Source organism: Pteropus medius, unplaced genomic scaffold (genome assembly GCF_902729225.1).
Source record: "Pteropus medius unplaced genomic scaffold, Ma_sr-lr_union100, whole genome shotgun sequence".
Classification (NCBI taxonomy): domain Eukaryota; kingdom Metazoa; phylum Chordata; class Mammalia; order Chiroptera; family Pteropodidae; genus Pteropus; species Pteropus medius.
Window position 1 is genome coordinate 31,978 of NW_024347247.1, and position 23,755 is coordinate 55,732.

At 41.5% G+C, this 23,755-nt stretch overlaps 1 protein-coding gene across 1 annotated transcript; it reads left to right on the forward strand.

Annotated features, from left to right (window-relative positions):
• The first annotated feature begins 896 nt into the window (after positions 1–896).
• On the forward strand, positions 897–23,375 carry LOC120614182 (serpin B6-like). The gene is made up of 7 exons (XM_039876978.1): positions 897–1,030; positions 13,869–14,043; positions 14,993–15,142; positions 17,834–17,951; positions 18,701–18,843; positions 21,246–21,401; positions 21,622–23,375. The coding sequence occupies exons 2-7, from the start codon at positions 13,879–13,881 to the stop codon at positions 22,024–22,026; spliced, it is 1,137 nt and encodes a 378-aa protein (XP_039732912.1). The 5' UTR covers positions 897–1,030; positions 13,869–13,878; the 3' UTR covers positions 22,027–23,375.
• Positions 23,376–23,755: the final 380 nt, after the last annotated feature.

Below are 23,755 nucleotides of genomic sequence, written 5' to 3' on the forward strand. Positions count from 1 at the left end.
AAATTCAATATGATCTGAAGAAGACCAAAACATACCACCCCAAAATGTGCCACTGTGGCATGTGGAATATTTTGAGCTGAAGGCAATAGAAACCCTGAAGATTCATGAAAACTTTTCCCCTCTTCCTTAACCGCTTAAAATAATTTAAATACAGGGCCTGGCCCAAAAGAGAACAATTACTAAAGGTCACATTTTTTATCCCAAAGACTTACCTGCATGGCAGGGCCAACATCTGGTTACCCAACATCTGCTCTTCTTGTCTGCCTATGAATTGCCCTCTCCTCTTTGAAGCCCCAGGCCTCTATCCTGTTCCTTAGCTGGGGATGGCAATAAGCCTCAATTGCCTGATTGCTTTTGGCAGGTTCTTCCGCTGATCTAATAATCAAATTGACAGGACAGATTAGCAGGAGAAAACCAAATTTAATTTTGAACTATAGGAGCCCCAAAGATATGAGACTCGAGGGCAAGTCAGGATTCCTTATACGTTTGCATAATTTGTCAGTCCCCTGGAAACTAATTTAATGGGCCAGAAGAGGACTGGAACGCCTAGGCTTTGTTCATTTTTCATTTGTTCCGCACTGTCCATGTGCCAGGAGCCGCACTTTGCTGGTCATTGAGGACGTAATTCACAGTTTTTACAAAGCCATACACTGTAACATGCTGATGGGCCTTCGTACTGTCGCCTCCTAATTGAAAATCTCGAGAGGGTCAGGCCTTGGTTTGGTTCGCCTCCCTGGTGGCCCAGTGGACCAAGTGACTGCAGCTAGGGCCAGAAAGGACGCGCGGCTCCTCCTGGCTCCCGCGGTGCAGTTGAAGTGCACCTGTCGCACACCTGGTCACCTCCCTGCACCGCCCTCCTCCCTGACCCAGATGACAGAGGGAGGCCCAGGGCTCTGGCGGTGGGCGGTGCGCTGGCTCGCTTCCCAGGACTCGGCCTGCCTCCTGCCTGGCTGATATTTCAGGCCCAGAGCGCCTCCGACATCTTCTGCCGCTGCTTTGCTCACTCCGGCCGCATCGCCTATGCTCTGGGGTAGGTGTCGGGTGTGAGTCAGGATCCCAAGCCCGGCAAACGCCGGAGGGGCAGGGAGGGGCAGCCGGGCTGCGCGGGGGCGTCCTGGGATGGGATGGGGTGGGGTTGAGGGTGCCTTTCGACTTGGGTTCTCTAACGAGCCCAGCGGCTCCAGTATACAGTGACGCCACCCGGTGTGTTGTGCAGGGCCGTGGGCCCGGCCCGTGATACCAAGGATCTTTCGGACCCGAGACGCTCACAGCCCCGCGACTGCACGGGAGGCGGCCGGCGGGCATGGGGCGGGCGCCAAGCCTCCCTGACTGCTGCGCGGGGCCCCTGGGCCACAGGTGATCCCTGCCCACCCTTGGGCCACTGGTGACGCCCGCTCATACCTGGGCCATAGGTGACCCGGTTCGCCCCTCGTCCATAGGTGATCCCGCCCGCGCAGAAGCCAGGGGCGCGCGCGGCCGGGCGCCGGTCGTTGGGAACCCGGGGGGAGGAGGGGAGACTGGAAGCCTGAGAGAAGCCGAGGGGTCGGTGCCAAAGGCAGCCTACTCCAGGCTTCACGGCGCCTGGTTTTCCTGCCCACCGTGCTGTGTTGCTATTGCTCAGGAGCTTGGCAAATTCCACACTTTCGAGGCCATTCAGGCCTGCGAAAGTAAAAGTGAGGACCATTCCAGGTCGTGTTACTTCTCTCTCTTTTTATTATTATTATTATTATTATTATTATTATTATCATTAAACTCGCTGCAGGCAAAATATTACAAGATTTGGGGTCTTCAGGTCTAAGAACACGTGCGGAAAATTTTAATCATACTTGGGGTTTGTGATGCTACAAGAAACTGGCACTTAAGTTACTTTCTGCCTCTCACCTCCCAAAGCTCAGTTTCGGAAATGAGAAGTGTAGAAAATTAATATTCAGATACCACTAGGAATATTCAGATGCTAGGCGGAAAGGAAGGTGGATCAGGGACTTTTGCTGCTTGGGCCCAGTTGTACCTGATGACAGGAATATGACCCAAGGCTGCCAGCTTTCTCCTGGTGTGGTTTAGGACTGATGTGGTGAGATGATGTGAAAAGAAACCTTTGGATTAAGGTCCTGCAGTGTTATTTTCCTGGGGCTAAGTAATGTACACTGTGACATGAATGACTGCCATTATCTTTATTATGGGGTGTGACCCAGTGGTTCGTTACTACTCCTTGAGTAATTGCATCCTTCACGAATGCCAATTTTAGTACTACTTGAGGCCCTGTAAACTAAGTGTTTAAAATTATATGAGGCCAGTTCCAAGCCAAGGCATTTTATTACAATTCAGTTTATTAGAGTTAACTCCATCTAGTAACAGTACAGTGAAATTAGAATAAATGCAATCATCCTTCTTTTCTGTTTATACTAAGAACATGTTATATCACACCAAGCACATGTTGTGCCGCCCAGGGAAGACCATAGACCTTACATTTTCATGTTTGAAGGACCTGATATTAGTCCTAGACATCAGAAGAAAGAAAATAATGTGTAATTCTAACCACCCTTTATTGAATAGCCACTGTGTGCTGGGCATTAGTTTAATGCTCATCGTAAACCTATAAAGTAGAAGGAATCATCGCTTGTTTACATATTAGATAACTGCTGCTCAGAGAAGTTAAATGCACAAACACACACACACAGTGCCACAGAAAACCAAGGTAGGGACAAAGCAGGAACCCAGGTCTCCATTAAACCAATCTTTAAGTGGTTAAATTTTGCGGGAAATTAAGGCATCTTTAATCCAAGAAGGCCAGAGGCACAATTAAAAAGTGACATCTTAAAAAAAATTAAGATTTGATCAGTTGAATAAAATCAATTAAGAATACTAACCGATCTGAGAAAAAGGTGGTAGGATAGATTTGTTGGACTTGTTTTATATATACCCATGTGCATACACATATATGAAATTGTTCATTAATAAAACTTAATACCCAGTTGTTATGCTTGTGAATAGTTATTTTAATGGCTCTTTATGAAATCGGAAGATGCGTTGGGCTGTTGAGGGTTATATTGCACTCTGGACAAAATAGAGGGAGGCAGGGATTTCAAAGGGAAAGTTGGCAATTTAAAGGTAGGTGAGAAAGAGCAAACTTGTGGAAAGCAAATTCCTGCTGGGCCACCCAGAAACGATGGAGCAGGAAGGGGAGTCCAACAAACAAATCTCACTTTGCTAGATTTCTTCCCTTCTGCCACTTTTAGTTTTATGATGCTTAAGGTGATGCTCCTTTCCTTTAAGCAGGTTTTTATATCTGAATTTCTTCAGGCGGGTAAAGGGGAGTGGGTCAATGGTCTTTCTGAGTCTTTTTCTTCATAACCAACTTAATTTAAAATCAGTATCCCCAAAGGCATATTTGGGGTGGCAAAACTTTGATCCACCTCAACAGCATGGTATGTTATGGACTTGAAAGGAAACCTCTATTCCGCTTTGTCACTAGTGTGGCCCCAAAACAGCAAAACTCACATTCCTTGAGGATTCAGATCTTGTACTTCCATTAAAAGAAATGGAGAGGGGCTGCTACCGCATGTCTTTGGACTGGAAACAATTCCCAAATGAGTTTGTAAGTCCTTGCTGTTTCTGTAAAGCAAAGATGTTTGAGTCAACATCTCAAGATAAAGGAACCAATTTAAAGAGAACCCCACCAGCCCAGTTATGGCAATCTGAGAACCAAAGAGAAAACAAAGGTTAGCTAATTTAAATGTACTGTTTGTAAAAAGCCATGAGTTCACTAATAAGTTCAGGTAAGGCAAACAAGATAAAAGGTTTAAAAAGGCACAAAATAATTTCACTGATATTTCAGGAAGTGCTGTGTGGTGATCCTTCTATGATTGCGATGTAAAAAGTTCGGTCATAGCAGTTTCCTAAATTAATAAGCGCAGTAGTTATACAAAGTAAAGGACTTAACAGCCAAATTATAGGAGAGAACTCTGGGTTATACAAACCAGATCAAAAAAAAGTCAAATAATACTTCATTTTAAGGAAAGATGCCACGTTCTAAGAAACTGAAATTTGCTATTTGGGAGAGGCCTTGTGAAATCCCTATGAAGAGGGAATTGAAGCTCAAAACCCCCTTAACCTACTCTGAATGTGCTTGACGATCAAAGAATGAGCACTGGGATGGAGAAGCATTTGGGATGACCAGAAAGGAACGAGGCAGCCTGGGTGGAGAAAGGTGATGGTCCCTTAAGATTAATTCAGCTCTTGTTCGATTTCAGTGAACCACTAAAATAAGCCTTAATATCCCTTTATGAAAGGTATAAAAAGATATAACAAAAATAAAATAAATTAAACCCATGGTATTAAATACTTTTCTGCTGAACTTAAATATAAGTGTAGAAATAAGTGTTTGTAACCATTGCACTGTTGTGTATTTTTAAACACGTTTGAAAGTCTCAGTTGATTCTAGCTTACTAAATTTGTAAGTCTTGATTTACTAGGTTTACAGAAGTTTAAATGTTTACTAAGGTTTGGTTGTGAAATTTGTATTCTTGCTTTAAAAGATATTTAAAGTATTAAAAAATCTGACCTATTAAAATATGTAGCCAATACTTAAATTAAAAAAAAAAAATTCTTTGTTGTGTAAGCAGTATGTTTTATTTGGTTTTTTTGTTTGTTTGTTTGTTTGTTTTTTACCAGACTAACAATTAATTGGCCATTAATTGAAGTGTTTTAGTAGGGAATGTTGTTTCCTACCTGTGAAAATTTCTCTTTGGGAATGAGTTCACCAGCAGAGTGAGAGACTGAGGAGGAAACGGGAGCTGGTAGATTGTTCCTTATATCTGAGCATGTGAAAAAATTACTTAAAGTGTTTGACTAACATGTAGGACATTTGGGGAAAGGTTGCCATAGGGACATAGACATGAAAAATGGGGGGTGGGGTGGCGGTTGGAGAGGCAACATTAACATAAAGAAAATCAGTGTTAAGTGAAAGGAAATGAATGTTTCAAGTTATAAAGAAAACCATGTATGGAGAAAGGGCCAGTGGACTAAAATCTGTCATCATTTGTAGTATCTTTTTTAACACTGATTTTTAAAGTAAGTGCATGCATATTAATTTCACAAAAAGAAAAAATGAACCATTCCCCCTGAATATAATTAGGCATGTTATAGAAAATGTGAAAATGCAGAAAGATAGAAAAAACATGAAAATTACCCATAACCCAGAAACATTTGGTGTACAGTATTTCCTTCCTGTCTATAAATTATGCTCACATGTACTTTTCTTCCTAAGTTACATAGGTAATATTTAAAAAATGGTATTTATAGTTTTATATTTTATTTTTTCACTTAATTATATGTATTCCCATGATATTAATATGATGTTACAAATTAATATCTCTACACTAATATCCCATTGATGCAGGACAGGGAGAATCCCCCGGAGTGGGGATTCAAGTCCTGCACCAAGACAGTCGGCGAGGGTTCTTGAATGCGCGCAAGAAAGAATTCAAGCTCATGCCAGTGTTAGAAATAAAGGAAAGTTTATTAGAAAAGGATAATGCTCCCCAGGCATAGCATGGTCTCCTCTCAAAGACAGAGAAATAAGAGAGCTGAGAAGGACTGAGAGGGACAGAGAAAAAGACCCCGAGTGTTCGGGGAATTCAGTGAATATGTCCTTCTTCGTTTCTGTGAACTACAGTTTAAAGACTTTGTTTACCTTTTTCCTTTGATGGTATGGCTATGTAGCCATGGATATGCAGCATGAAAGGCATGCTCGCATTCTCGGCCTTTGTTCTATAGGTTCCATAGGGAATGAATGGTTGAGTTTATTTTGTGTAGGTTATGACTATGACTTAAAGACTGTTATCCCTTCATGGTATGGATAAATGGTTTGTTAGTAATTCCAGAAGGAATCTTTCTTTGTTCTGTAGGTTTTTTTGTGGTCTGGCCATAGTTTTGATCAGCACAAGGCAGTCTCTGAATGTAGCTTGATTTAACATTTAGTTCTCATGCCTCCTCCCTATTTCACCATTATGTATGTGACAGAATCTAAGTGTTCTCTGTTCCTGGGCATTTAAAGATTTTTTCTGTAGCAGATGAAATATTTAATAGTTGTTTTTGTGCTTAATATTTTTATTAGTACCTGAGTTTTACCTTTAGTGAAATTCCTAGTGTGGAATTTTTGGTTCAGATGGTATGAATGTTTTCTTGGCAATTTCTTTTCTTCCTTTTGCTTTTATTTTTTTACATAATTCTAAATGACACTTGGGAAATATTGGTATACCAATTTACAACATCGTCTGCATGGTATAAGAAAGAATGCTTTTTTAAAAAAAACCTTTTCAGTATTGGAATTTAATGGTTTTTGAGCTTTCAAAGTTTATATTTTAAAAAAGTATGTTTACTTTGCTCTACCTCTCCATTTTTTCTTTTTTTCTTTTTGGAAGGCTGTGTGCCATAGTGATTAAGAGAGTGAACTCCAGAGCCACACAGACCTGGTTTCTAACCTTTGCTTTGCAACTTGTAGCCATGTGATGTGCAGGGGCAGGATACTTTAAAAGAACTAAGGCTGGATTTCTTTGCTTGTCGGATGCTGATATTCTCAGCCTGGGGTTGCGAGAAAGTTCTAGGAAAAGTGCTAACTGACATAGTATATAGTACGTACTCAAAAAAGGATATTTTTACTTTTTTTCTGAAGTTAAAACTTTTTAATATAATTATTAACTTTATCTTTACCTCTTTTGTTTTTTATGTAAATCTGCTAATAATCCTCTGTACATATTTCTACTGGGGTCTGTTTTTCTTATCAACTCTTTGTGTTGCCAGAGAGCTTGACAGGATGGGAGTCTAAAGAGGGACCGTGACCCCAGAGCTCTGGTCACCAGATTCTTGTCATATGTCATGAGAAAGAATTCAAGGGCATGACAGACAGCAAGCAAGAAAGCATAAATTTTATTAAAGTGAAAGTACGCACTTAAGAGAAAAGTGCGGGCAGCTCAGAGAGACAGTCTCTGCTCCTAGCTGTCTGAATTATGGGCTTTTGTTTTCTTGTGGGTGGGAGATGTCCCAAGGCTATTCAGCCTGCCTCTGGGTCTTGGCTTGTTTCCCATGCCACCTGGAGGGGAGGAGGTGGCCTCAGGCCATCTGCCTTGTGTCCTGGCCTTGGCTTGTCTCTCATGCTGGGTGGGGGTCTCATGCTTGAAATCAAAACAGGGACACATTCCAGAGCTGCATCCTGGAAGGGAGGAGACACTCCTTTAGGTTAACCATCCTGCCTCATTTGGAGCTCATTTTACTTCATTCTCTTATCAGTTTTAAGAGTATTTCATTGATTCTGGCCATCACATAGTTTGCTAATTCTTATTTTGTTTTATTTCTGATCAATTTCCTTCTCATTATGTTTCATGAGTTGTATTTGCCTTGGCCAGAATTCTCAAAACAAAGTTACACATGTATCAGATAACAGATGTCTGTATCATGTTCCTGTTTGGGGAACAACGGAACTGCTTCTAATATTTTATCAATGATGTTGATGGCTGCTAAAGTAGATAAAAGAAGTGTCAATGTAAGAAACATCCAAATCTGTAGATATTTTAATGAGTTTATCTGAGCCAAACTGATGACAATTGCCAGGAAGCGAAATCTCAACAGATTAAGAACATTCTCTGGAGAATGGCAGTTTTGCAGCTTATTTTTTTATACATTAGAATCAAAGGTGGAGACATAAGGAGGGTTACATCAACTCCATGGGTGGTGATGGGAGAAAGCAAAGTGGGGGAGCCTTTGGGACTGGATAACAGTAAAACGGAGACACATATTTTACATTGGTGGGTACAGGATAGTTAATAGTTAACATTTATAGTGTTACCGGAGAGTGGGGTCCTCTCCCGGCGTGTTGTCCAGGTTCTTGATGTCTCGAACAAAGAATTGAGCAAGACACCGAAATAGAGCAGGAAAGAAAAGTTATTAGAAAGGATAGTACACTTCCAGATGTGGAAGCGGGCCTTGAGCAAGAGAAGCGTGGCTCAAAAGGCCTGGTAACAAAGACTTCAGGGTTTTTATCCCTTTTTGCTGTGGGTGGTTGCTTTTCTTAGAGTGTTGTAGCCGCCAGCCCCCGACAGACACACGGACCACCAGAAACCAGTGAGTTATAGGAAACACACTCTTTATTCAGCCAGCTGGGTCTGCCAGGGGTACGCAGACCCCAAATTAAGCAGCCCTGCAATGTAGAGGTACAGGGTTTTTAAGCCCTAAATCCCATTCCTCATTCTGTCTTAACACAAAAGCTTATTTTTCTTCTATTTACTAACTGTCAACCCACAGATAGGTTGTGCAAGCGGGGGTACAGAAGCAGAAAGCTTATTGTTAGAATGTTATGTTCCCATGGGTGATAACCTGTATTCCCATGGGCGATAGCCAAGCAGTGATTTTTCAGCCAGCACAAGAGCAGTGGGTTTCCTTGATTGACAACTAAGATTGACAGGACTCAGTGATTCATCACTTTGCCTTCTGTGCATATTTCTTCCCAGAATTCAGTCTGTTATGATATTAATGAACTTCTAGGCATATGCATCATATTATACTGATGGTATAATGAGACTCAGGTGAGTTGAAGATCATTGGGGTCTTCGTTGCGCAGGTGCGAGTGACTGGCTTAAACTGGTACCTAAATCTCTGCCTACTGGTTTCTTTGTGTGAGTTGAAAAAAAAAAATGCCTTGTGGCTTAATTGTGGGCGGATTAGGGAGGACCCCTTCTGAGATAGGATGACCTCAGTGTCTTTGCAGGCAGACCCGAAACCCCCTAACTAACTTTCCTGCCTACCTCTTTTCTAAGAGCCATGAACCCCCTTATTATTAGTATGGATGTTGAGGGAGGTCTCGTGTTCCGTATCTGCCTTCTGCTGAGAATGGTAGTCCCTGCCTACAAGGGTTTCATGGAGCTCTTTCCCTTTCTGGCTCAGTCAGGGTGGAGTCTTGGGTTTCCTGCTGAAGTGCCACCTCAGTCCCTAGACAAGGAAAAGAAGATATAAATTCGTTATTTAAATCCTACATCTATTAATTTCTATTATTGATTTGCCTATTAAGTGAGAAAAGAGAAATAAGTTTGGTTAATATATTTCTTGAAGAGTAAAAAGAAAGACCTTTGGCTTAAAGTCTCCCAGCCCCAGACTCTAAGGGCCCTGCCTGGCTTAACACCATTTCTGCTTCACAATGGGCTGATGACCCTTATCAATAGCCAGGGGATCTGAGTCACCAGGGCAATTATCAGGATTTGAGAGAGGGGGCCTTTTTCCAAAGAAAGGAGGGAAGAAAACTTAACTAGGTTTACTAAAAAGATGAACTCTGCAAGGGATGTCCCATTGCATTTGCTGCTAAAAGATTAAGAATTTTACAAGTCCCATCTTAATAGCACATAGAGATAGTATGTGGGGAACAAAATAACAATGAGGGATTCTGTGGTCTCGTGCTGTTGAATTGGGCTGTGCGTTAAGGGGTCTAAAATAAAGGGGATTACTTTGACATTCCAAGGCTGTGTTATCTTAGATGCAAAAAGATAATAGACAGGCTCACTTAAGATAAAGACTGACTTTTGTCAAGAAAACTACAGGCCCAGATGTGACTACCTGTCATGACCTGCTTTTGGTTAGGAATTTTTATGTTCAGACTATCCTATGTTGCTAGTTTTGGCCTCTCGAGTTTCTAGGACCCACCAGGTTGGCCTTCCCTGAACTTATCAGGTTTTGTATGTGGCCCCTTTTGTTCGTCCACAGAAGTACAGGATAATGAGGCTGTTCAGTTATTTCATGATCAACGTGTTTCCTGCTATACGATTATCCTGCATATCTGGGATAAACCTCCAGGGCATTGTTGATTTATTGTTTCTTTGTATTTAGCAATTTTTATAGGACATGAATATAATTTTACCTTTAATGGCTATCAGCAGTCATTTTCAACTGAGAAATGTAATGCTATTACTGACTTCTGAGCTTTGAAGATTAAGGTACAGTTTTGCTCTTCCTTCTTTATTAATGTTAACAATTATTAGATATTATAGATGGAAAGAAACACAGATTATCCGATATATCTGCTTCCTCATACAGGGAACGGAAATCAAGTAATTTATTTAGGGTTTTAGAGCTGGGACTGTAAACCCCGCCTCCCTCCTGATTCATGCCTTTTCCTCTGAATGTCTTGGTTTGTTTTTCCCAATTCAGTATTTTTAAAAAGACTGAAGCTGCCTTATATTGAGGAACTATTGACTTTTCAACTTTAAATTCCCTTGACACAAAGAAACAGATGTGCACTGATTTCTCCTCAGCCCCAGTAGAGTGCTGAGGGCTGGCCAGGCTAGTGCTTACCTGGTGGGAGAGGGAGGGCAAGTGTGCCTTTTTGATATCAGTGACAGAAAGGTCAGAGTACAAAATAGTCCAAAAGAAATTCGTTAGGGACATTACCAGAGACACAGTGCTTTATTAATGGCCTTTCTTAGGTTGGCATTTCCATTTGAATTAATACTCCTTCAGCATTTGAGGGGAAATGTGTGGGAAGATAAAATAGAGTCTTGGATGCGGTAGGGAGGGGGCATGTGAGATCTTTCCTTGGCCAGTTGAATTTGCAACAAACCTAATATGCATAGGGCTCTAAACTTCTGTGCTTTCTCAACTCACCTGAGGGCCGAGGAGTCATGTAGCCCAGCAGCCTCTCTGTGTGTGTTGAGCCATCTTGGAGCCAAAGCCAGAGGTGTACCTGTCCCCAGGCAAGAAAAGATTAGTGTGGTGGTGGTGGCAGAGGCAGCTGTGGGTGGGGTTCACAGACACTTGTCTGAGTCTTGACATGGATGGTATCAGGAATGCTCAAAACTTTTTTATTGTGTTGGGATATCTCCTCTTTTTCCAATTCTTAATTCAGAAGTTTCCCTTAAAATTGACAGGCGGGCAGTTTTTGCTTATAAATTCCCAATAACCAAAAATATGTATAATTTTGCATCAGTTTCATATAATGACTACTTTAATTTATATTGATGTTCCCAAGGCTCTGCAAAATCCTGAAATTATTTCTGTTTTATCAAAGAATCAGTTATATTCAGAAGCATTTTAGTAATGTATACGTTCCACTGTACTTTCATTAAAAATTAGTAATCTAAGATATGTATGAGAAGTCTCAGCAAACCAAGTGTGCTCAGTACCAGGAGTCTTCTCTACGATGAATAAAGAAGAGTTTGAAAACAAAATGTTTAAACAAGAAGAGTACAAAATGTATCAGGTGTATTAGTTATGGCTCCTGTAACAAACTAACACAAACGGTGCCTTTATTGTCTCACAGTTATGGAGGTGAGAAGCCTGAAATAGGTTTCACTGAGTGAACTCTAGGTGTTGGAAGGTCTGCATTCCTTTCATTCCTTGGTTGTCCCCCTTTCCTCTAGTTTCCAAGCCAGCCGAATAGCATCCCGCTTCAGTCCTCACTCTGCTTTCTTTGGTCAGATCTCCCTCTGCCTCCCTCTTATAAGGGTCCATGTGATTACATTCAGGGACCACATCGAATGATCTCAATGATAATCTCTGCATCTCAAGGCCCTTAATTTAATCACATCTTCAGAGTCTCTATTGCCATATGAAGGAACGATCACAGTTATAAATGTAAAGGCTCGAAGAATGGGTTAATTCTCACAGGTCTTTCAGTTAGATGTCTTCTGCTCTCTCCCTCCACTCCATGAAAACAACTGCTCTTGCTTCCCCCGTTCCTTGTTCTGTAGGTTCCCACTCTGCTCAAATGAGTCATTTCTCCAATCCCCAGCTGAGGAAATACTAGTTTGGTAAATGTTTGTAAATGGTGATGCTGCCCACAGATTCACCTCCTCCTGGGCCAGCTCTGCTGTACGTGCAACTCCCTGACTGACTGGACCCTTCACTGCCTCTTGTCCTCTCACCTGATTCTTTTGTAGGAATCCTTCAGGCTCTTCCTCAAGTGATAACTTGAGGAGCAGCAAGCAGTCCAAAGACAGGGCATTGGCCCCGAGTTCAGCCTGTCTTCTCCTTAGCTTGTGATAAGAAAAATTCTGAGATGTTCTAAATTAAAATTTCCGTAGCCATAGAGTGAGAGAGAGAGATAGCCTGTTAACAGCTGTGGGCCAGATCGGACAAAAACGCTCGCATCCTTATATCTATTGGAATTTAGGACTTAATTTCCAGGTGGCTATTTCTACGATTATCCACAAGAGAGAATAGCCAGGCACCATCAAACCCCAGGAGCCTCCACTTATTTATATGAGAACTTCATAGGTAATCCACAGGAGTAGACATTTCTTTGCGACTCTGCACCTATCCCAGAGCTGGCCTAGCTTCAGCTTCTCTCACCCCTTTTCTCTATAGCTAATGTAGATTCTTTCACAATAGTCTACATCTCTCTACCCCGCTACTCGATGTGTAGAAACACTCAACAACAACAGCAAAAAACAAATGTTCAATAACTCCAGGATGGTGGACATGTTGTCTTTTCTCCTAGTGGTTCAGACTTCATGCCCCCAGGACCTAGTCTTTCTTGCTAGCAATGGCCTAATAAGCCCTTTTTAAAAAAACAAACAACTACGAAAAAAAAACAAAAACAAAAAAACAAAACAAAACGACTTTCAGCCATGGAAGTTAAAATTTTTCATTCAATACTTGGATATATCACTTCACTTTGGTGAACTTCGGGTTCCCCTTTGTAAAATGAGGAGTTGAAAATAGGTCTCACTGAAGACCTGTCATGCTTTAACTAGCTTGAAGACTCCTGTACCCCACACCAGGGTCCTCCAACCCCTGGGCTGTGGACTGGTACTGGTCCATGGCCTGTTAGGAACCGGGCTGCACAGCAGGGCGTGAGCAGCAGGCCTGCGAGCTAGCAAAGCTTCATCTGTATTTGCAGCCGCTCCCAGTGCGAGCATCACCACCTCAGCTCCCCTTCAGATCATCAGACATTAGATTCTCACAGGAGCACCGGTCCCTGGCGCCAAAAAGATTGGGGACTGCTGCCCCACACCATCCCCAGCTGCCTGAAAGTATTTCTTTTCCGGACCCTGCCTGGGCCTCTGGGGCCACTGCCAGGTGCCCTGCATGTCAGGGGCTCATCACATATGCAGCCTGATCTCTGGATCTGGAGGTGGACATGGACCTTTACCCACTGCCCTATAGCAGCCAAGTGCTGAACAACGGGAAGGAGAGCCTGGGCCGCTTGACCTTAGATTTGGGCTTTGACACATATATAGGTTTTCTAGAAGGAGAATCGAGGGTCAAGAGTGCTTGTTTTTAAGATTTTCATACATGTGGTTTATCTTTTATCTTAAGGATTCAGGCTTTCCTAAAACGGAGTCTTCTCTTCTACATTATAAAAACATTCAACTGTCTTTTCTTGTGTAACCTTGTAATTGGATTTATCATTTTGATTGATTTTTAAATTCTAAAATAATACATACAAGCTCATACAACACACCAAACAATACAGAAACGGAACCAAAAGTCAATAACTCCTTTCTCAATCATACCTTCCATGAAGTAACTAGAGTGAACTGGGTGAGTATGTACCCTCCTACACCTTCTCTGGGCTCACAGACAAGTATACAGATACAAGTCCTGCTTTTTTTCCCTTGTAAAACAGGATTACATTATAAACATAACTTCATTTTTTTCTCAGTGCTATTAATAACAGAATGAAACGCAGTTGACGTGTGTAATCTTATATGTATGAGATACTGATTTTTTTACGCCTATAGCACCTGGTCTTCCTAGGTGGTCTCCCATCCAAGTACTAACCAGGCCTGACCCTGCTTAGCTTCTGAGATCAGACAAGATGGGGCTTGTTGAAGGTAGCGTGGCTGGAGACTTATGTGATACCGATTTTAAATCTATTATTTTAGACTTGCCATCATGGATACTCTGTCAGAAGCAAATGGCACCTTTGCCTTAAAACTTTTGAAGAAGCTGGGTGAAGACAATGCGAAAAATGTGTTTTTCTCACCCGTGAGCCTCTCCTCTGCCCTGGCCATGGTCTTCATGGGGGCAAAGGGAAACACCGCAGCCCAGATGGCCCAGGTATGTGCCTGAAGCCATTTCTGGGCAATGTTATGCTATTAATTTGTCAATTGAGCTGGTCCCTCATGCTTCAAATCCCGAAGAACTTGCTCTTAACAGATAACACTGCTAGTGTTTCAGGGGTGTGGGCGGAGGGTGGCCAGGAAACCCTGTGCAAGCGCCCTGGGGTGAGTGCCTATGATCTGTTAGGGGTGGAGTGGTGCCCTCTAGTCAGGAGAATGAGTGATTTTACCACCCCTTGGTGGTGGCTAGTTTGTGAGTAGATATAAAGTTATAAGATCTAGGCTGAGTCCTGTGATTGTTTTTCAGATTTTGTGGTTTGACTCCATCGTGTCAGCTGGGATCACTCATGAGCCAAGAAAGGCCTCTATCACATGTCTGGAGCCTTGGTACTGGCTGTTGGCTGGGGCTGCCATTCTACAAGTAGCTTTTCCCATGTGGTGTTGCCCTCCAGGCCTTTCCACATGGCCTCCACAGGACAGCTTGCACTTCCTTACATCATGGTGGCTGTGGAGCTGCCTGGCCTTTTAAGGCCTAGGCCTGGAACGGTGTCACTTCTCTTATGTTCTGTTGGTCAGAGCAAGTCACAGGGACAGCCTAGACTCAAGGATGAGGAGAAAGGCTGCACCTTTCAGTATCAGGAATGGCCTGTGTTTAGAGAGATGGGAGTCCTGGTTGGCAGCCTTCTTTTCAGACAGACTAGAAGAAATAGGCACTAGAACCTGGATTTGCAAAGGGGCATTTCATTTTCAGTGCTGGCAGGGCTCTCACTCCCTGCAGGAAGTGTTATAGGATGGCTTTCAAGACACATTGTGTCTTTAATTGGATAAATCTTTTAAGCTGTAGTGAGGATCTGTATAGTTCTTAGGCTGTGACTTTAGTGTTGCATCCATTTCCTGAAGTCAGAGCATACAGAAATTGTACCTTTTTATTCTGTTTTTGATTTCAGGCACTTTCGTTAAGTAAAAGTGGTGGCGGGGGTGAAGATGTCCACCAGGGTTTCCAGTCACTTCTCAGCAGTGTCAACAGGACTGGCACGCAATACTTGCTTAGAACTGCCAACAGGCTTTTTGGAGAAAAGTCTTATGGTTTCGATTCAGTAAGTTATAATTACTGTTTTTTATGAAGAAAATAAAAGCAATGAGGAGGAGGGGGTCACGTGGTACAGCAGAAACCTGTGGGCTCCAAATTTGCACAGATGGCCATGAACTCAGGTCTACTGACCTCCTGTACTTCCTTTTACTCTCTTTCAGTTTTGTCCTCTGTAGAATGAGCCTTGTAACAAATACTGTAAATTTTTGTGAAGCTTAAGTGAATCGTTACATAAAAAAAGCTAACAAAACATAGCACAATGTAAGATAGATTGGCCAAAACAAAGAACTGATCAAAATGAATATTTCTAATCATTGCTTTTTACATATTGGTAATTTTTTTGTGCATTGTGAGCCATCTTCAACTTTTTACATATGTAAATATTTTGATTGTTTTTTCCAACACAAATTTTTAAAGAGTTTTTATTCGTCTAGGAACATTGATTGCTTCTCTTTATTTATAATGCTTTCATTTTTTTTTATTTTTCAAAAACTACTCAAGTAATATGCAAGTATATTATTTTTATATAAAAATGCAAAAGAGCAGACAAAACAAGAGTTTTTACAACCACTTTTCTACACCCTACACTCCCCTTCCCAGTATAAGAGCTTATATAGATTTGACGTGTATTCCCTTATACATATAAAAATTTGTTTTGTGGAGTTTTTCCCTACATACATTATACCATCCCTATTTTTGTAATTTTTTTTTTCACCTAATACTATGACTTAAATTCTTTGCATCTCAATATATGTAGATAGATCTACCTCATTCTTTAACTGGTATCTGGTATTCTTTTTTTATTCTTTAAAATTTTTTTCTTAGAATAAAAATTTTTTCTTTTTGTTACCTGTTATTCTTAATTATGGATGTACTGTAACCATTTTCCCATTGATGAGCATTTAGGTTGTATCCAATCTGAGTCATACAGGCAGTGAATACTCTTGCATGTTTGATACTCCAAGATAGTCTTATAGAAGAGAAGAAGGGAGTGAAATTTGAAGTGAATATTAGTGAATATTACAAAATTGCTGTCCAAAATGCTGTAGCCACACCAAAGTGATTTTTTTTTTACAACTTGCTTTACTTATTTTTATCAGTCTTAGCTACTTTCTATGTTACTGTCATCTTTTTATAAGCCTTAGATGTAAAGAAAAACAAAACTTCCAATAAACACAAAGAGTCCCAATTATGTGTAATTACAACAATAAATTAAGGGATATACACAAACAGACACACAACCAAAAGAGGTAAAAATAATGACAAAAACATAACTGGGGAGGGGTGAGTAAAAATTCTTGTGATTTTAGAATGTATTCAAACATAAGCGACCCTCAACTTAAAATGGACTGCTATAAATATAGCTTGGTATATATATACAAAGCACATCATAACCTCAAACCAAAAATCTATAAGAGATATACAAGCAATAAAGAGAAAGGAATCCAAACACGCTATAGAAATTCATCAATGTAGAAGAGTAGAGAGCAAGAGAATTAAAAAGGAACAGAAAAGAACTATAAAAACAATCAGAAAATAATAAAATGGCAATAACTACATACCTATAAATAATTACTTTAAATGTAAATGGACTAAACAACACCCAACCAAAAGATATAGGATGTGCAGTGTCTGCAACATGCTGAGAATTTAAATGTTGCATACAACAGTGTTAATGATAATTCATCTGGTCCTCAAAGGAACCCTCTGAGATATAGCTCCTGCTGTATCCTCATGTATAGGGGTGAGTAAGGAGGCTTAGAGAGACTAAGCAAGTTTTTCAAGGTCGCACAGTTAATAAGTCACAGGACTGGTGTTCATAGCTACCGTGCCACATTGCTTCTATTATGCTGTACTGAAGGAGCAGTGTGGAATCCTGTAATATAAAAACAACCCTGGAAAAGATAATTAAATATTTAGCTGTAAGTTATTCAAAAGAAAGATTGGGAAACCGTTCCACAATACACTGTCATCAAATTACTTATTTCACTCCCTTTGTTTTCATGAAAAACAAATGAATTTTTGCTTTTGCATGGCATAATGTAGATGTTCATTAATATTACCATTTCATAGACTATAGTAAAAAATTATAGTTTAAATTTTTTGAGAATTGCTCCCACTCTAGAATAAAATGGTAGCTACTAGACACTTGTGGCCATTTAAATTTCAGTGTAGTTAATTCAAGTGAATAAAGTTAAATATTCAGTTTACTGCTAGCACCAGCCATATTTCCAGTGCTCAGTAGTTGCTGTAGGCTTAAATTTGGAACGTTTCCATCATCACAGAAAGTTGTGGTGGTGTGTAATTACACACTTTCCCTCTAGTGTATGGCCTGGTTCTGAAATGTAGAGGGCGCTGTGGCTCTTGCTGTGGGTAGGGTGTCACTTAGCAAATACAACTGCTTGTTGGAAGTGACACACTTGTAGTTGCTGCGTCTAAGTGTCTTTGTGTTCATCTCCTTGATGCACAGCTACTCCCTTAAAGGATCTAGGAGTTCATGATGTTTATTCACTATTCAGACCACTGTTTTACTTAGTTTTATAAGCAAAGATCGAATGTTAGCTGAAAATCGAGAAATTGGATTTTAGGTTCACTTTTCATATTTATTTGTATTTTGTATATGTATACAAATAAAAAGCAAGCTGTTGGTGTTGATTGTTTTTGTATCCATGCAGTTATGTCTCTCTGTCTCTGCTAGTCTTTCAAAGATTCCTGCCGCAAATTCTACCAAGCAGAGATGGAAGAGCTTGATTTTTTCAAAGCTTCGGAGGAGGCCAGAAAACACATAAACACCTGGGTAGCCAACAAGACAGAAGGTGACAATATATTGTTATTCTATTTTAAGTGTATTTTACTCAATCTTATTGTCAGTTCCTCCACGAAAACTTCAGATGTATACAGGAATGACTTTTTCTTTAAATAGCTGTAAACTTTAAAAATCTACTTCTAAAGTATTGTCAGTGTGTGATTATTTTCTCTAGTGTTTTCCTTTTCTTATTAGTGTATCTGTGGTGTCTAAATATTCAATACACCTCTTCCAGAACAATCCACACTTTAATTTTTGTTGTCATTAATGTTAATAAAGTCTTTCTTTTCACAAATAGTGTAAAGGAAAATTCGGAAACGGGTCTCAAGCTGTCTCCTTGTCCAGAGTAGCTCATGCTCTACAGATTCCCATGCATTATCGCAGGACACTGAGTCATGCCCTCATCCACCTGTGATTCTTAATTTAAACTATTTACGCTTGCTGCAAACTCTCACCCTTCTTTAGGCACCAGGTATTCCTTTCCATCTCGCTTGTTATGAATTCATTCTGCACATATTACTTGGTTCATTTTATGTTTTTTATTCAAGTGATGCTATTTTTCTTACCACAGCTTTTTAAGTTTTTGTTGCTGCTGTTGTTTTAAGGACCAATATCCCTTACATGGTTATATTTGGAGGATAGTGAACTCCTTTATCTGTGTCCTGTGACTGCTCGAGAAGATGGCCTACTCTGAATATTATCCCCAAGGCGTCCATAAGGAAACTCTTAGCTAACTGGTTCTTTAATTCTTCTTTTTAGGTAAAATTACAGAGTTACTGTCTCCAAATTCAGTTAATGAAAGGACTCCTCTGATTCTCGTGAATGCCATCTACTTCAAAGGAAACTGGCATCAAGAGTTTAACAAAGAGCAGACCAAGGAAAGACCATTTAAAGTCAGCAAGGTGAATATTTGCAATAACAAAGGAAATTCTTGGAAACAGTCCCTGTGTTCACATTGGTTTTCAAAACACGTGAGAAGGCTGACTTTAAGTAACTTATATGGCTTTAGTCAGCCCAGCAGCCAGACTCCCCAGCAAGTGGGACTTTTCTCTCACCCTTCTTCTCCCTCGTTATATCATCAGAGGTTGGCTACGTGCTCCTAAGCTTCTGGTCTGCCTTCCCATGTCACCTGCCATCCTGTTGCCAGGTGTTCTGTCTGTATCGCAAATCCAGTGGTGTTGCTCTCAGGCTTAAGGTCCTTCTTGGCTTCCCAGAATATTTGAGTTAAAGTTCTAACTTCGAAATATGGTACATGAGGCTGTTTGTAGATCTAGATCCCACCTACTTCTCTCCCTTCATTCCCACCAGTATCTCTATACTTCTTTCTTTCCAGCAGTCCCTAGAAACCTACCCTAACAGTCGTCCTCCCCAGCTGGGTTTCTGTACCCTTCCTCCACGCTGTCACAGCATCCCCCTCACAGTAGCATCATAGGGGTTGAATGACCATTTTCTCACTCTGCTGAACGCCATCTGAGGGCAGAGGGTCTGTCTTACAAGAGCTGGTACGTAGTTGGTGTTCAGCAAATTCTGAACAAAGGAATGATATGTGGGATTCTTTTGATAATAAGGATAATATAAACATTTTTTTGTTTGTTTAAAAACAAGTAAACAAAAGTACATGCATGTAGGATAGACACTGAGTTGAGTTACCTCTAGCTTTAGAGATGTTATTTGCTGATGGTCCTATATCTTCCTCTCACTGAATCTAGCATATTCTTTCTTTTTTCTTGGTCTTTAATTGTGAAGGAGGTGCCCGAGGATGAGAGGCAGTCGTGGCTGAGGCCGGTTCGGGCAAGCTACAACAAGGCTCAGACAAAAAGCTCAAACAGAAATGTCTTTGGTTCCTTCCATTTAATACAGAGTAATGTGCTGTACCAGAGAACTAGAGACTGTAGCATGCCTTCCACTGTGCCTGCTTCATGGGCTGCAGTAAAGTCATTGTAGCTGCTAGTCTTATACAGAAGTCAGGAGCTGAGGAGGTCTGTTGGGTAGGATGTAGGCACTATCCTTGGATCTTCTTTACTGTCTGGCTAAGGATGCAGTGGTAAGAAATGCATTTTTCTCCTAGTAAGATGTGTTCATTTTGCCTGGCCCTTTTACTATGTTTTCCTTAAGTCGTTCATCCATTTATTCACCAGATGTTAGTTGGGGGTCAGGCATCATGCTAGGTACTAGTACAGTGTGTGCAAAAGTAGCGAAACGCCTCTTCTCTCATGAAGCTTCCATTTTCCTGGGGGAGAGACAGTAAGCATAAATAAGAAAACGGGTGTATGAGATCGTGGTAGTGCTTGAGAGACAGACATAGAGGAAAGGCACAGGCCATTGTGTGTGGGGATGCAGTTTCAGGTTAGGGCCTTCACTGAGCAAAGACTGGAATGAGGCAAGGGGGCATACTCTCAGGTTCTTGGGACAAGCTCACTGGGCCTGGTTTGTCCATGGAACCATCAATGGGTCCCTGTGGCTCTAGCAGATGAGCAAAGGGAGATGAGAGCAGAGGGCATGGGGGATGAGCTCTCGTCAGCACGACGGGTTCCTTTAAGGACTGTTAGCTTTCACTCCCTTGGATTGGAGGGGGAGCCACAGAAAGGTGTGCAGCCAAAGAGTGATGTGATCTGATTTATGATTGGATTTACTGGGTCCATTTGGCCAACGGGCTGAGAAAAATCACATGTGGGAAGGACAGGAGTAGGGAGTCACTTAAGAGGGCATCCTAGCTACCAAGGCTAGGCTGATAGCAGTGGTAGTGAGAAGAACAAGTCAGAATTTATTATATTTTAAAAGTAGAGCCAAGATGATTTGCTAATGAGTCAGATGTGGGGTGTGAAAGACAGGAGTCAGGGATACGCCAGGGTTTTTGATAATGGGATGCATGGCATCGCCATCAACCAAAGCGGGAAAAATTGTAGATGGAGCGAACTTGGAAGGGAATATGAGGAGCCCAGTGTGACATGTGATATTGGAGATTTCTTTTATGTCCAAATGCAGGTGTCAGGTAGGCAGTATAATATATGAGTCTGGAGTACAGGGGAGAGGTCCTGGCTAGAAATATAAATTTGGGCATTCTACTTAAAGTCGCAAGACTGAATGACATCACCAAGAGAAAGGCAGTGTAAGGATTGAGCCCTGGGTACCTGAATATTTGGAGGTTGAGGCAATGAAGACAAGCTGGCAGAAGGGAGGGCTGATGTGATGTTCTGAGGCTAAGAATGTGTTTCTAGGGATCCAGAGTGGCCAGCTCTGTTGATTTGTCCTATGTGTCAACTACGTCTTGTTTCAACTTAACGTTTATCCTTTTCCTTTATAGAATGAGAAGAAACCTGTCCAAATGATGTTTAAGAAATCTACCTTTAATATGACTTACATAGGAGAAATATTCACCAAAATTCTGGTGTTGCCTTATGTCGGCAAAGAGCTGAATATGATCATCATGCTTCCAGATGATAACGTTGATTTGGAAACGGTAATGAGTGCTAAGCAATAATCGCACTGTGATGGCAGGGGAATCACATTGAATTTCTGCTTAGCAGTTCTCCACGTGTCCCAGTGAATATTTCTAAAGCGAGCATAACTTCCCATTACTGCCATCTTTACTGTGCAGCATAGAGTATTCACATCATAGCAGATGGTTCTATTGGGCAGCACTGTTCTAGACTATAAAATCTTCAACTCTCCTCTTCTAGGTGGAAAAAGAACTTACTTATGAGAAATTCATAGAATGGACGAGGCCAGACATGTTGGACAAACAAGAGGTGGAAGTGTTCCTCCCTAGATTTAAACTGGAGGAGAACTATGACATGAAGGATGTTCTTCGCTCTCTCGGCATGACCGACGCCTTTGATCTGGGCAGGGCAGACTTTTCCGGAATGTCGTCTGGGAAAGACCTGTTTCTGTCCGAGGTAGTGCACAAGTCCTTTGTGGAGGTCAACGAGGAAGGCACAGAGGCTGCAGCTGCCACTGCCGCCATCATGATGTGCCGATGTGCATCATTTGCCCCCAGGTTCTGTGCTGACCACCCCTTCCTTTTCTTTATCCAGCACAGCAAAACCAACAGTATTCTGTTCTGTGGCCGATTCTCTTCCCCATAGGGAAATGGTCAACACAGCATGTAGCTCTTCTTCTGTCTCCTACTGACCCACTTTTCCTCTGACACTTCGCAATGTGCCTGTAATCCAAAGTGACCTTTGGTGGCAATCTACAAATAAAGGGAATCAGGGGCCTAATTTTGAAATCCCATGTTCAGAACTCCTGTGTATTTGTGTTCACATGTCAGATGTTTCCTAGGATCTGAAATTCCAATTCAGGAGAGTCTGTAGTCACGTTGGCAGGGACTGCACTGGCGGCTTAGCAAATACCCCAGCTCTGAGAGGTGCCCCCTCCACTTTCACACCTGTGAGAGGCCCTTGGGTGTTCACTTTGGGCAGAATGCTGTGCTCGTGGCCAGCTGTGCTACTCTTCTCCAGGCACAAGGGGATCGATGGTGCTTCTCTCTCTTCTCTATTCAGTGGCACTATTAGTGAGAGAATGAAGTGAAAGGCTATGAGGAAATGTGGGAAGCAGGTCTCAGAAACTCTCAGCAGGAAGCTCTATTCTAAAGCTTGTTTCGAGCTCTCTAGAAGCTAGCATAGAAGCAGGAAGAGCATTTAACTTAGGCCCATAAGAAATCAGTCCCTTTATCGTAGTTTGCATTCTTGGGGATCTGTGGTCACAGACCTGTTCAGATGCACAACCATCCGCTTCCCCTGAAAAAGTTAAATTGCCAGAGATGATTAGGGCCATTCACAGTAATGCAGTTTAAGACAACTTCTAGAGTATATAGCAGATGACTTTCTATGTTACTGCAAGTATTAGACAAAAAGAGGTGGCTAAGCCTTCCGCAGCCACGTGTGTTATTTGCTGGAAATGTGATCACTGCTCAGTGATACGGGGACCAAATGACGTGTGAGGTTCAAGTGGGAGAGCTGTGCTGTGTTCCAGGGGACAGCTGCAAGGACTTCAACCACTTACCTATTTAAGGCTGTCAGGAGCTCAGGCTCCCTCTAACTTAACTGATTTGATGCACATTTTCATTCTGTCACTGGTTCGCTTTCCTTCTTGTAGCCAAGCCAGCAACTTAGCCATGGGGAATGACTAAGAAGACTGAGGAAACGTTGATATAAGTGAAATGAGAAGAGGACAGGGTTATGAAGGGTTGCTGGTATTGTCCCCCCTCTACACAGCACTAATTGTATTTACAGTTATAGTGCAATAGTCCCTAACCATTCAGGTTTCAAGGTGTCTGTCTTTCCTTTCCTTGGATGAGAACCTTCAGGCCATATCAGTAGTAAGCCATGAATGAACACCAGTGGTCCTGTTATGAACATAATACAGTTAAGAACTTTGCCATGAAAAAAATCATACTATACATAGAATAAACATGCATACTGCTTTCAAAGGCTCCTTGGGTCTCACTGAGTTATTTCACTTTAGCTGTCTTATGTCAACTTTGGAGTTATCACGCAATGCGTGATTTGAGTAAAAGGTACAGTCACCTGAACAATGCTTCCCCATCTTTGATGAAATTACACCAGAATATATGTCCATTATGTTGTGCAATTTTTTTTGTGAGGATCTAAGAAAGAAAATCCTCCCAGGATTTGATTCTAGGAAAAGTTGGTCTCACCCATTCACAGATGTTTCCTGAGCACCTGCTTTGCATTGGATGTTTTACACATATGATTTTATTTAATCCTCAGCAATAAATAATAAACCCAGGAGGGATCTGGGCAGCAGGGAGCCAGAGTCTCAGGACTTACCCCTGCTAGTTGGGGGCAGGAC

What these genes read in the sequence shown, in the direction of transcription:
- LOC120614182 (XM_039876978.1), top strand. Translation starts at nt 13,879, where the DNA reads ATGGATACTCTGTCAGAAGCAAATGGCACCTTTGCCTTAAAACTTTTG. An exon ending in CCGCAGCCCAGATGGCCCAG is followed by an intron (nt 14,044 to 14,992) that starts GTATGTGCCTGA and finishes TTTTGATTTCAG; the next exon opens with GCACTTTCGTTAAGTAAAAG. An exon ending in GACCATTTAAAGTCAGCAAG is followed by an intron (nt 18,844 to 21,245) that starts GTGAATATTTGC and finishes TTTCCTTTATAG; the next exon opens with AATGAGAAGAAACCTGTCCA.